The sequence below is a fragment of the Vitis riparia genome, chromosome 4 (assembly GCF_004353265.1).
Source record: "Vitis riparia cultivar Riparia Gloire de Montpellier isolate 1030 chromosome 4, EGFV_Vit.rip_1.0, whole genome shotgun sequence".
Lineage (NCBI taxonomy): Eukaryota > Viridiplantae > Streptophyta > Magnoliopsida > Vitales > Vitaceae > Vitis > Vitis riparia.
In genome coordinates, this window is record NC_048434.1 from 8,928,457 (window position 1) to 8,942,259 (window position 13,803).

Genomic DNA, 13,803 nt, shown 5'->3' on the forward strand with positions numbered 1-13,803 from the left:
ATAAGGATATATTCTGATCATGATTTCATCATTATAAGTTACGCTTTCTAATTTAATTAATATTGTAAGAGATTCTATCTTTGACCGCCTCAACTCGCCCAAGAAGTGTTGGTTGGGTTTTGTATTCACAACTATCCATCTGGGTCCTCTTGTTACAGTGCCTTCTCTTCTAGGCTTCTAATTCTTACTTTTTCAAATTCTAGACCCTATAAATGAGCTGTATTCTGCATTATTGTGAATCACCAAGCTTCCCAAAAGTAGTTCAAAGATGAGAAACGACCTTGCCCAACAGGGGTTCTCCCTCTTCTTTCTCTCCCTATGGGTTCTCTTCGTAGAAATGGGCATGGCGCAGAACACAACAATCCCAGTTAACGTGGGAGTGGTCCTTGACTTTGATACATCGTCTGGAAAGATGGGTCTGAGCTGCATCCCCATGGCCCTCTCAGATTTCTATGCCTCTCATGGTAACTACAAGACTAGGCTCGTTCTGAAGACTAGAGACTCCAGAAGAGATGTTGTTGGTGCAGCTGCAGCAGGTACTCCATCCCTGTCTCTCTCGCTCTCTCACTTTCTCCTTCACCAATGTTTATGATTAATCATTTCGTTTGGAGCATTGTTGATGGAATGAGATTAGAATTGCATTAGTATTACTGAGAAAAATGAAAGCAAGTGATCTTGATCAGTCACCCCCATTTGGTTTTCAGGAAAAATCCCCTTACTCTTTGAGAATTAGAAAGCATAATTCGAAGTAGTTCATCATTTGGAAAGTAATTTTTTGAGATACCTGCTCTGATAAAGTGAGAAAATTATGATATTGACATTGAATCTTCAGCCCGTAATTTTTTTGACATTGAACATTTTCTATCTCAGCTTAGAGACCCAAATGAAAGTTTTGAAATATAAAATATACTAATACCCAATTAATTCTCAGCACAGCTCTTCACCAGATGAAGAAGATAGTTGGTCGTTTAACAAACCACATTGTCAACTGACGATGGCAAAAGGTCTCTCCATAAATTGTGCCATGGTCTTTTAACTAGGCAACTTTTCTTGACCATATGGCTGATGAAGAAGTCAGCTGACAGCTCAATGACTGGCAAAAAGTCTTTAGAAAATTGCAGATGGGATTTTAAAAAATCACTGGAGAATTGTGTTTTGGGCCCAACTAGCCCAAAAATTGACCAAAGATCCATATATCATTCACATTTAAACCCAAGACTCAACTAAGGTGTAAAAATTAAGTTAAAAGATATTATTCTTTATTAATCCGTAAAATATCCTTAACCCGTACATAGGCACATAGTGAGTGTAAATTTCATTTTTTTTTTTCCCTTTTCTATTCCCAATTAAGTATTACTCATTTCTAATTTCTTTTTTTTCTTTTTTAAAAATATTAAATCTTTTTACTCTTATTATAAGTAAGGACAAAAATTTTCATATAAAATTTAATGGATAATCAATTAATGAAATTTAATTCTTTTTATTATTTTCATATAAAAAATAGTACTAAATAAGGTTTTCAATTTTCTTTTTAAAAATAGTTTTCATTTTTTAGTTAAATGTTTTTTCAAAAAGAAAATATAAAAAATATAAATCATATTACCATTTTTTTAGAAAATATTTTTTAAAATAGTTTTTGAACGTAATTTTTTTATTTATAATTTAAAATAGAAAATAATGCTGATTTTCAATTATTTATAAAAAAAAAAGTTATAAAAAACAATAAAAAATCAAAATGGTTAAAATAGAATTATTATGGTTGCATGAATAATGGTGCAATAAAGGCCAAAAAAACTTATGTGAAAGGTCAATGGATATTTTGGTATTTTAATATCTTATATCATTTTTATCAATTGTATAAGTTATATGAACCAAACCTTAATTTTGGGTCAGCTAACCCAAAACACAATTGTCCCAAAAATCACCCCCATACTGTGGCTGCAGTAGGTCGTAGAGAATATATATTTGACTTTGCACTGATATATATAAATATTACTGTGTCTTCATGAGTTAAGGCAAAGTAGGAAGTTACCAAAGGTCAAACACGTTGCCTCTGATCCATGATGATAAGATGTCAGTTTTTTCATCTGATGAACATGATCTGTTGTTTGATCTACTGGAAAAGATCCCTTTGTTAATGTCTCATAATAGAGTAGGAAGATTATTGGTAATCTGTTGGTGAAATTTTATATCTATTTTGTTATGTTTGCATGTCTGATTGCTGAGAAGAATGTTAGAAATTAAGAATATATTAGAGTTTGCTTCTGTGTTTTTTATTATTTTGAACATTTTGTGGTACTCAGCTCTAGATCTAATACAAAATGAGGAAGTGCAAGCCATCATAGGGCCAGGGTCATCCATGCAGGCCAACTTCCTGATTGGCCTGGGAGAAAAAGCCCAGGTTCCCATTATTTCATTTTCTGCATCAAGCCCTTCTCTTTCTTCCCTCAGGAGTCAATACTTTATCCGAGCCACTCTAAATGACTCAGCTCAAGTACCAGCAATAATAGCAATTTTCCAAGCCTTTGAGTGGAGAGAAGCTGTGCTTATTTACGTAGACAATGAGTATGGGGATGGAATTATACCTTATATGACCGATGCCTTGCAAGGGATTGATGTCCGTGTCACCTACCGTAGTGTAATTTCTCCATCAGCCACTGATGATCAAATTGGTGAAGAGCTTTACAAGCTGATGACAATGCAAACTAGAGTTTTCATTGTACACATGGTTACGCCTCTCGGCTCTCGCTTTTTTACCAAAGCAGATGAGATTGGAATGATGGAAGAAGGCTATGTTTGGATACTAACTGATGGGCTTACTGACCTCTTGAGTACTTTGGATCCCTTAGTCATTGACTCAATGCAGGGGGTGCTGGGCATAAAGCCTCATGTTCCAAGAACAAAAGAGCTCGAAAATTTCAGAGTCCGATGGAAAAGGAAGTTCCAGCAAGATCATCCAAAAGATGAGACCTCTGAGCTGAACATTTTTGGATTATGGGCGTATGACGCTGCTTCTGCACTAGCCATGGCAGTTGAGAAAGTTGGGGCAACAAACTTAAGCTTCCAAAAGACTAATATTTCCAGCAATTCAACGGATCTTGACACCATTGGAGTCTCACAAATTGGTCCAAAGCTTCTCCAGTCACTGTTAAGTACGAAATTTATAGGCCTCAGTGGAGATTTTCAAATTTTTGATGGTCAACTACACCCCACAGCCTTTCAGATAGTTAATGTGATTGGTAAAGGGGAAAGAGGGATAGGATTTTGGACTCCGAAAAATGGAATTATAAGAAGACTGAATTTCACAAACGCAACTTCAAACACATATTCCACTTCTAAGGACAATCTAGGAGCAATTGTATGGCCTGGAGAACCTACTTATTTCCCTAAAGGTTGGGTGCTTCCAGTAAACGAGAAGAAGTTGAAAATAGGGGTTCCAGTGAAGGATGGTTTTAGTGAATTTGTAAAAGTGACATGGGATCCTAACACTAATGCAACAAAGGTCACTGGGTACTGCATAGATGTCTTTGATGCGGTGATGGGTTCACTACCATATGCTGTTCCTTACGAGTACATTCCCTTTGGAACCCCAGACGGCAAGCCTGCCGGCAACTACAACGATTTGTTATATCAAGTGTTTCTAAAGGTCAGTCATACTCTTTACCCTTCCTAGTATCTTCATTTTGTTTTTATTGGATACACAAAAGAGCACCACCATTATCAACCTATTCAATGAAATATACAAGAAGATTTCTAATTTCCTCTGTTTTTATTACCAACAGAAGTATGATGCCGTGGTGGGAGATATTACAATTGTAGCGAACAGGTCCAACTACGTAGATTTTACACTACCTTACACTGAATCTGGCGTATCAATGATCGTGCCCATCAAAGACAACAAAAGCAAAAGCGCATGGATTTTCTTGAAGCCATTGACTTGGGACCTCTGGGTGACTAGTGCGTGTTTCTTTGTTTTCATCGGCTTTGTAATTTGGGTTCTTGAACATCGAATAAATGAAGATTTCAGGGGCCCTCCTTCACATCAAGCAGGCACCATCTTCTGGTTCTCCTTCTCAACTATGGTGTTTGCACAGAGTAAGTTCTCTTCCCTCAAATTAACTTCATTTGCTGAAATGATGTTGATTTTCTGGTTCTATTTTTATAGAGGAGAGAATTGTGAGCAACTTGTCTCGGTTTGTGATGATCATATGGTTCTTTGTGGTGCTCATCCTCACTCAAAGTTACACCGCCAGCTTGACCTCAATGTTAACCGTCCAACAGCTCCAGCCAACCGTTACAGACATAAAAGAGCTAAGAGCGAAAGGGGAGTATGTAGGTTACCAACAAGGCTCTTTCGTTCTCGGATTCTTGAAAAGGATGAACTTTGACGAATCCAAGTTTAGGATCTATAATTCTTCAGAAGAATTAGCTGAACTACTCTCGAAAGGGAGTAGAAATGGAGGTATTGTTGCTGCCTTTGACGAGATACCTTACATGAAGCTGTTCATTGCACAGCATTGCTCGAAATATACCATGGTTCAACCAACATACAAATTTGATGGGTTCGGATTTGTAAGTGAACTCTCCTCTCACAAACAAACACTCATTCCCAATATATATGTATCATGTGTGAGTTTTTTTTTTTTTTTTTTTTTCTTTCTTGAATTTCAGGCCTTCCCAAGAGGTTCTCCTCTCGTACAGGATGTTTCAAGGGCAGTCTTAAATGTGACTGAGGGAGATGAAATGGTAAAGATTGAGAAAGAGTGGTTTGGGAAAAAAACTAGTTGTTCAGATGATAATGGAAGCTCAATTTCTTCTAACAATATCAGCCTTGATAGCTTTTTGGGCCTTTTCCTCATTGCTGGAGTCACTTCATCTTTAGCTCTGATCATAGGTATTGCCATGTTCCTGCATAAACATAGAGTTGTGGTAATGGGCGAAGATTCAGTATCAACAAAGATTAAAACCATGGCTACACGTTTTGATCAAAAAGACCTCAGCTCTCATACTTTCAGAATACCTGACCAGCCATACAGCGGTAGCACTGAGACTATGGCTGCAGTTGGTAGCACTGACCCTATGGCTGCAGTTGGGGCCTCTCCATCAGTGACTAACTGCTCGCCAAGGCCATCAACCTTTTCCAACCAAACCATTAATGATTTTTCCCTCTCCGGAGAACAAGGGACCTTTTCTTCAGAGCACGGTGGTGGTCAGAGCTCAACCACACCTAGTAGGCAATCATCGCCAGTGATAGTACCTGCTGTTGAGCTTGTTGATTTAAATCAAGAAAGAAAAAGTAAACCTCCAACATCACATTAGAACAACTGAATATACTTTTTTTTTTCTTTTTGTGTCATAATTCATTGTAGTAACATTATCATTATAGTTCATAGCATGATAGGATTGTAAATCTTGCTGATTGTTGACAGGCTGAATTTAGCTCCTGTACTCCACATTTTCTAATTGTCAAATTGGTTGTTATCTGCTTGTGTAAATAGTTTATCATCAAGGAGGAAACATTAAATAATATACTTACTTTTGGAAGTTCATTTAGTGAGACTGTCAATAGTGTTAAACAGATCACTATTTTTTTTTTTTTTTTGCTTATAATTTCCTTTTCAACTAAGATGAGAATCTGTACATAGAATAGTTCTTTTGGGCGTCAACGGATTTCAAAAACAGTTTTTATTGAAATATATGTTTGGTAAAGTTTAGACTCAAAACAGTTTTTTTTATTTTAAAAACAAGTCGTTTTTTCATAATAAATTTAAGAATTTTTTTAGACTTTTTTTATAGAACATTCTAAGAAACTGAAGTCCAAATTATTGAAAATATACTGAGTAATAAGTTAGTAAAATAAAAAATAATAACAATGAAAATATAAATTAAAACTCACAAATAAGATTAATCGAAGCTAGAGTTTGCCTTTGCTTAAAGTGCTTACAATTTAGTGACAATCATCCCCTAAGATGCAACGATTACTTTCTTATGATGGTAATACTTCAAATTATAAGAAATGATAAACAATAATTTGTACTTTCTATAAAAGCTTGGATGCTTTCAAAATATTCACTTATCACTCATACTTGACTTGGAATGGATTACCACACTTGGGAATGACTTGGAATGGAACACCACACTTGGAAATGACTTGAAAAATAATGAAAATTTGATGTTGAAATAAATGAAATGTTATGGGGGGTCCCTTTTTGTAGGTGCAAATATGCCCCCTAGAAGAGATGTTTCCATTGAAGGGTCTCACCTATCTAAAAAGGACGTCTTATATCTTTTTAGACGATGTGTCTTAAATGGAAAAAGTTTTTGGAAGAAAAAAAAAATTCCACTTTATGTAATTGGACTTTTCTAGTTACATCCAAAAGCGTGTGAGCTAGGTGAGGGCCAAGTCCACTCCCATCTAGTTAAACCCAAGAATGTATGAGCATAGGTTCAAGCCTATGTTTTGTTTAAAGATTACAAAATGCTTATAAAGTCCTCTCCCAACCATGGATGAAAATTTCGTCAAAATTTCGTGTATCAGCGACCTGTAACACAAAACAGGAAGACAAAAATTTGATGAAGCGATTTTTCTGAAAATTTCGGCGTGTTTCGATGATTTCAAAATTGTGCAACTATGCGCGGGCACTAGGACTTGAATCCCCCCACCCAAAAACTAGTATAAACCTACCTTGGGTGTCCACTGGGCTAACTACCTATTTGATTAATAATATGCACCAGACAAATATATGGTAAAATTATAAAAAAATATTTTCATAAATAAATTAATTTTAATTATTTTATTTTAAAATTTCATTTAATTAATCACTAAAAATATAAAACCTATCATTATAACTTTTTTAACCATTTTTTATATCATTTATACATTAATTAAATATAAAAATATAAATATTAAAAAAAATTTATACATATATCATCATTTATTTTATATCATTTAATACAAATGAAATTAAATGAATTAAATTTTCAAGTGAGATATATTATAATCAAATATCATAATATTATTGTCAAATAATATTTTATGTAATTTAATAAATTTATAAAATTCATATTTTTTATGCACGCATATGATATTATTATCAAATATGATTAATTATATCATATACACATATTATTATTTTTATAAAACAATTTTAAAATGTCTATTATTGTTTATTATATCATTTTTAGAGTTTTTCTTAGTATTTTCATATGTTTTGATCAACTTTAGACTACTTAAATTTTTTTTTCCAAAATATTTGTCGATATATCTCCGATATATCTGTAATTATCGATATTTTCATCAATGCTCCCAACTAGTAATCTTTAGATTTAGGGTTACTTTCTTCCATCATATTTTCCATTAACACATAGGTCACTTTTGAGTGCAATTTTTCATATACTCATAAATGGTTTTTGACATATAAACATATTGCATTCATTTAATCACAATGATGAATGCATTCCAACATGGTCCCACCTTAAAATATTTGTGAGGCGCACTCAAAGATCAACTCAAAGTAGTCTTTCTATCAGAGTTTAAAAACCCATTTTCCCAACAATTCTCCTCATAAATAGAAATTTACTTGTTATATGCAAATGATAGGTAGACATTTGAGACAATACTATTTGGAAAGAAGCTACATCAGGATAGATAGCTTGTGACTTTGAACCTTCCTTAGTGAAATAATGTCGAATTTACTAGCTAGTTAATGATGGCAATGTCTTAAATTGTTCAACTTTTTATATAAACCAAGACGATAGTATTCACACAACTCCTTCATGGAATTCATTTATATTAATGATTGTGTTCATTTGGACCTAAACAACTCCTAGTTTTTCATAATCTAGAAAATTTAAGCCTTAAAAATTCTCATAGAAACGATCTTATTTCACACTCACATAGGTGATTCCTATTAAAAGTATCCTAGCATACTTCATTTGGTTTTTCAAGCTATAAGATTCATTAAAAGCAAAGCTTAACCTAGTTCACATTGTAGATAGCACTATTTCATCATAGGAATATTTAAGAGAGATTATCTCTTTAGTGATTGTCTTAGTCATTCGTGACTTGGTTGTCCCTTTGAACTTAGATCTTGGGATTTCTAGTTAACTAGTTTAAGACCATTATAATGACTCTTAGTCATAGGCTTTAATCACATTCCCTTCGATGAGCAATTATTTTGATCTCTTGACAAAACCTTAGTAAGTTGATCCAAAAGGTTGTCCTTTAATTTGATATAATAAATGAAAATTACTCCATTTGAAAGTAACTATCTTACTATATCATATCTTCAATGTATATGATGAAACTTACCATCACATATGATATTTGTGTCATTCTAATAATTGATTGATTATCATAATGAATTTTATAATAGGGACAAGTTTTGGTTAACATGATATATTCTCCTACTTCATCAAATTCCATTGTGTTCTAGCAATACATGTTTGCTTTGAGGACTTTCATGATACATATCCTCCTCCTATTGTGAATACATATCCATTGGTCGATTTGGTGTCTTTTGTATTAAATATCTACTTTGCATCACTAAATCCTTCAAGTACAATCAAATATCTTATGTAATGAAATCCATAATTTAGAGTGTATCTTAGGTAATAAGAACCATAATTATTTCCTTCCATTGATCTTTTCCTAGATTGTTTGTATATCTATTGAACTTATTGAATGCATATATATATATATATATGTTTTGTTTAGTCATGTATAGTTCATGACATACATTAGAGTACCTATTATGTGGGAAATACTCAGATTAAAATATGGTTTGACTAGTTTTTTTTAGCTAATTGTAGATTTATGTCTATTGGTGTCTTTAGTGGACTATATTCATATTTATTTTTATTTTTTTAAGTATTTTCTCAATATAATACAATTGAGATGGTACTAGTCCACTAGATATCTTAAAGATTTTAATTTTTAATATGACATATACTATACCCACATCTTTCATGGTAAAATGATTGATTGACATATTTTTGGAATCTCTATAAGAATGTGTTTATTACTTCCAAAAACTAGTATATCATCCATGTACAAACATACTATTACATAACCATTGGGTGTTCTCTCAACATAGACACATTTATCATATTAATTAATCTTGAAGTCATGTGACATTGAAACGTTGTCAAACTTCTCATGTTATTGTTTTGGTACTTATTTTAATCCATATAAAGATTTAAAAAGCTTTCACACCTTTTTCTCTTATACAGGAGCAACAAACGTTTCAAGTTGTTTCATTTATATCTCTTCTTATAATTCACTATTTAAAAAAGATGTCTTAACATCCATTTGATGAATTTGAAGATTATGCGATGCAATGATCATTGTCAATACTCTAATGAAAGTTATTTTTATGACTGGTGAATATGTATCCAAAAATTCAAGACCTACTCTTTATTTAAAATCTTTACCTGTCAATCTAGCCTTGTATTTTTTAATTGATATTGGCCTTCAATGTTCTCTAAAAGATCTATTTACAACTTAAAGGCTTACTTCCTAGTGGAAGATTCAACAACTCTCGTGTATGACTTTGTATGATGGATTCAATTTCACTATTGATAGGTTCTTTCTTGAATAGAGCTTCTTGAGTGACATAGATTCTTTGAATGTCTATATTCATTCTCTAAAATATAAGTTAGATCAAAAGACTTAAATACTCTTATCCTTTTATTACCTCTGGGTTCTTCAACATTTTGATGACTACTAGTAGTATGATATGTTTTTTTCTAAGAACTTTTTTCTAGAATACTTTTACAAGGAAAGATGTTCTCAGAAAATAATCCATTTATTCATTCAATGACTGCATTTTCATGAATATCAAGAATGTCTAATTTATATAAAAGGAACCAATATGCATTACTATTATTGGCATAACAAATAAAAATACACTCCATTGTTTTAGGCCCTATCTTAATTTTTATGGTTATAAATAGCTACTTTAGTTAAAGACCCACATACTTTCAAATACTTATAGGAAGGTTTTCATATTTTCCATAATTCATATGTAGTTACATCGTTTTTCTTGTGTGGAATTTTGTTAAGAATGTAGTTTGTTAAAAAAAAAATTATTACCCCTACAAATTCTAGGGTAAACCATGACTTATCACCATAGCATTCATCTCCTTTAATGTTTGATTCTTGTGTTCAACAACATGCACCACTTGATTGGGGTGAATAAGATGCACTAATTTGATGAATAAATCCATGTTTAGATTAGAATTCACGAAAAGTTGCTTCATATTTTCCGCCTCTATCCTTTCTTATTATCTTTATTTTATTTCTAAATTAGCATTTATGATTGGGATTAATGTGAAAGTTCCACAATAAATTTAAAAATTTTAAATTCCCAAAGAATTATCTAATCTATCATGCCATAAATTAGAAGAATCAAGCAAATAACCAAAAGAGTTAGCTTCATTATTATTACTAAAATCTTGCAATATAGTCATTACATTCATCTTTAAAAGCCCATTTATGGGACACCCTATGCCCATATATAACCTATTCTTGTTGAATAGAAACTTATTATATTAAAAACCATCTTGAACTCATTTTTACTTAATAATGAGCTAGACACCAAATTCTTGCAAATATTCAACATATGCAGCACATATTTGAGAGTGAATTTATTTCCCAAAATCATTTTTACTAACATTTCTTATGCCTCATAATTTAGAAGTTGAATTACCCATGTATAGCTCACTTTTATTTATTTGCTCATAATAAGAAATATCTTTGTATTTGAATTACATGGCGAATAGCTCCTGCATCTATCCATCATTTTTTAGGGTTATGTTAGGATAGAGCTCTTAAAAGCATGACATGATGTAATAATAAAGGATTTAATTCTTCAATTTTCCTTTTTTTAATCTATTTTATTCATGCATTACATTATTAGAGCATTCAAGCCTAGCATCTCTCACATTATACATGACTTGAGTGCATTAGGAGTCACATGAAAGGTCCAAGTCATGGGTTCATTACAAGTAGATAAGTTATTCATAATTGGTTTATGGACTAGCAACCTATTTCAGATTGTAGTGTTCTACCTTCTAATTGAAGGAATGACTTGTCTTGGTCTTTAAGATAAGGTTCCCATAGTGAGGACACGAGTGTGTATGGTGAGTCATGACCTATAGTGAGTGATGACATTAGCTATCGAGTATTCATAACTTCACCAAGCTACTATGTTGTATGGGTTATTACCTTAAAAGGATACAAAGCTAGTGTTGAAAGTCTTTAGTCTTCAATGACTTTAACCTACACATGAGACCCTAAGTTCCCTATGAATTGGATCACTATTGATGAAAGTTGGTAGCAATAGTTATACTCAAGATAGGAACCATGATACCTCATGGGTTTGAGATAGTTACTTCATACACTCTTGTTATTTAATCTTATAAAATGAGAAACCCTAGCCTCTATCCCCATCAAATAGGATTCCACCTCCTCACATAACAGGATCCAAGAAAAAAAAAGTCATCACATAGAAGATCTATTAGTCTACAAGATCCATGTCAATTTTTCACTTATTGGAATCAATCTGTGAACATCTAGATCTCAAGTATAGCATTTATTCTCTAGGTATTTTTTTTTTTTTAAATATGTATCATGTTTCCACTACGTAGATCTAGAGTCCCTAGGATAATTTTGCATTCACCTTACAAATATAAGGATAAGAATGTAGTAATCTAGGTTTTCCTATAGGTTGTCCACCATATTAACTTCAAATACCATAGCATAAAAAAACATCAAATTTGTCACAAGAGTTCCTTGTTTCTCTTCTTTAGTCATGTGTACTAGATTTTTCTTATCATGTCCTTTGAATCAACAACCTTTAGCTTGATGGCCTTATTTATTACACACAACACTTCTCTTTAAATTTTTTAAGACTTACCTTTCCTTCAAGTACGACATTTACCAAAGTATTTCCTTTTTTTTTTTTTTTTTCTAACGCTAGGTTTCTTCTCCACCAAGTTTGCCTTGAAATCTATTAGAGACCTTCCCAATTTCTTGTTAAAAGCTCAATGTTCTCTTCAATCCTCAATTTCATAATCAAGTCCTCAAATCTCACCTCCTTATGCTCATGCTTCAAGTAATTTTTGAAATCTTTCCAAAAGAGTGGTAATTTTTTAGTTATAACTACAACTTGGAAAGACTCACTCATCACCATATTTTTTGCATGTATCTCATGCAAGATAATTCATAATTCTTAGACATAACTATCTTGGAGTTTATCATTTTGAATTCCAAAAATCTATCGACTAGATATTTCTTCAAGTGCACATCCTCTATCCGATACTTTTTCTCTAAGGACTTTCACAATTCCTTAGTAGTATATATTGGACTATACATACTTTATAGTGTGTTGTCCAAACTAGCAAGGATGTATTTCTTGCATAGGAAGTCAAGTTATCTAGGGAGAAAATTTGTCTTAAGATTGTTGTCCAAATTATTGAAATATATGGAAATAAGTGTATAAAATAAATAAATAAATAAATAAAAATATTTAATAAAGATCACAAAAAAGATTAATTGAGGCTAGAGTTTAACTCTATGTCTTTAAGACAAATTTGTTTCACTCATATGCTCACAATTTAGTGACTATCATCTCTCATAATACAATGATCACTTTCTTGTAATAGTAGCACTTTAAATCACCAAAAAAAAAAAAAAGATAAATCAACTAATGTTCTATACTCTCTATAAAAGCTTGAATGCTTTGAAAGTTCACACTTTTAGCTCATACTTGGCTTAAAATAGGACAGCACACTTAGGAATGACTTGGAATGGAACACTATACTAGGAAATGACTTAGAAAGGAATGAGAGACCGATGGTTATTGGAATGATTGAAATGTCATAGAGGATACAGACATTTCTCTTAAAAGAGAAGTTTCCACTCGAATGATGGCCATTTATTTAAAAAAGACATTTCTCATAAATATTTGAGACAAGGTGTGTCTTAAATTGAAAAGATGTCTAAAAATACACCATTCCATGATCTTAGGCTTTTATAGTTAAGCCTAAAAGCATAAGAACCTAGGTGAGGCCTAAGTCCACACCCATTTAATTAAGCTTATATGTATATTTTCTTTTAAGTTTACAAAATGCTTATAAAATCCCATATCAACTAGTAATATTTAGTTGTAGGATTATTTGCTTCTATCACATTTTCCATAAACTAATAGGTCACTTTGAGCTCAACTTTACATTCATCCATAAATGTTGCTCACTATGTAAATATATTACATTCATTTACCTGCAAAGATGAATGCATGCCAATGTGGTCCTATGTTAAAATATTTGTCAGGCACACTCAACTTTCAGCTCAAAGTTACATTTTATCATTGTTTTGAAAAAACCATTTTTTTAACAAAAAATTGCTTTTAAGAAGCTTTCACTATAATTAATTTTTTAGAATTGTTTTTGAAAACATACCAAGTAAGCCTTTTGCATGTTGTTTCCCTTGTTTTTTTTTTTTTAAAAGTTAAGAATATGTATACATGAGTTATTTTGGACTACCACTTTTGTTCATATTAGTATGTATGATATAGGCTCACTTTTGATATATTGTACTTTAATGTTATTTCAATTTTACTTTTAGCTTTGCAACATAATAATAATAATTAGAAAAATAAAAAGAAAAAGAAAAAGAAAAAGAAAAAGAGAGAAGTTAATAGATATTACTTATAGAATATCTAAAGAGAGTGAATAGGTAGTTCTTTCTTTTTAACCTAAATTTTATTTTTAAATTTCTCTCTAAGAATTAGAGATAAAGTA

The 13,803-nt window shown here is 31.9% G+C and overlaps 1 protein-coding gene across 1 annotated transcript; it reads left to right on the forward strand.

Moving 5' to 3' along the window:
- The first annotated feature begins 62 nt into the window (after positions 1-62).
- On the forward strand, positions 63-5,544 carry LOC117913494 (glutamate receptor 2.8-like). The gene is made up of 5 exons (XM_034828483.1): positions 63-536; positions 2,304-3,646; positions 3,783-4,095; positions 4,166-4,572; positions 4,672-5,544. Exons 1-5 carry the CDS (start codon positions 269-271, stop codon positions 5,317-5,319), a joined length of 2,979 nt encoding a protein of 992 aa, XP_034684374.1. The 5' UTR covers positions 63-268; the 3' UTR covers positions 5,320-5,544.
- The last annotated feature ends 8,259 nt before the right edge of the window (positions 5,545-13,803 follow it).

Coding starts and splice junctions, on each gene's coding strand:
- LOC117913494 (XM_034828483.1), top strand. CDS start 269: ATGAGAAACGACCTTGCCCAACAGGGGTTCTCCCTCTTCTTTCTCTCC. Junction 537..2,303: donor TGTTGGTGCAGCTGCAGCAG/GTACTCCATCCC, acceptor TGTGGTACTCAG/CTCTAGATCTAATACAAAAT. Junction 4,096..4,165: donor AACTATGGTGTTTGCACAGA/GTAAGTTCTCTT, acceptor CTATTTTTATAG/AGGAGAGAATTGTGAGCAAC.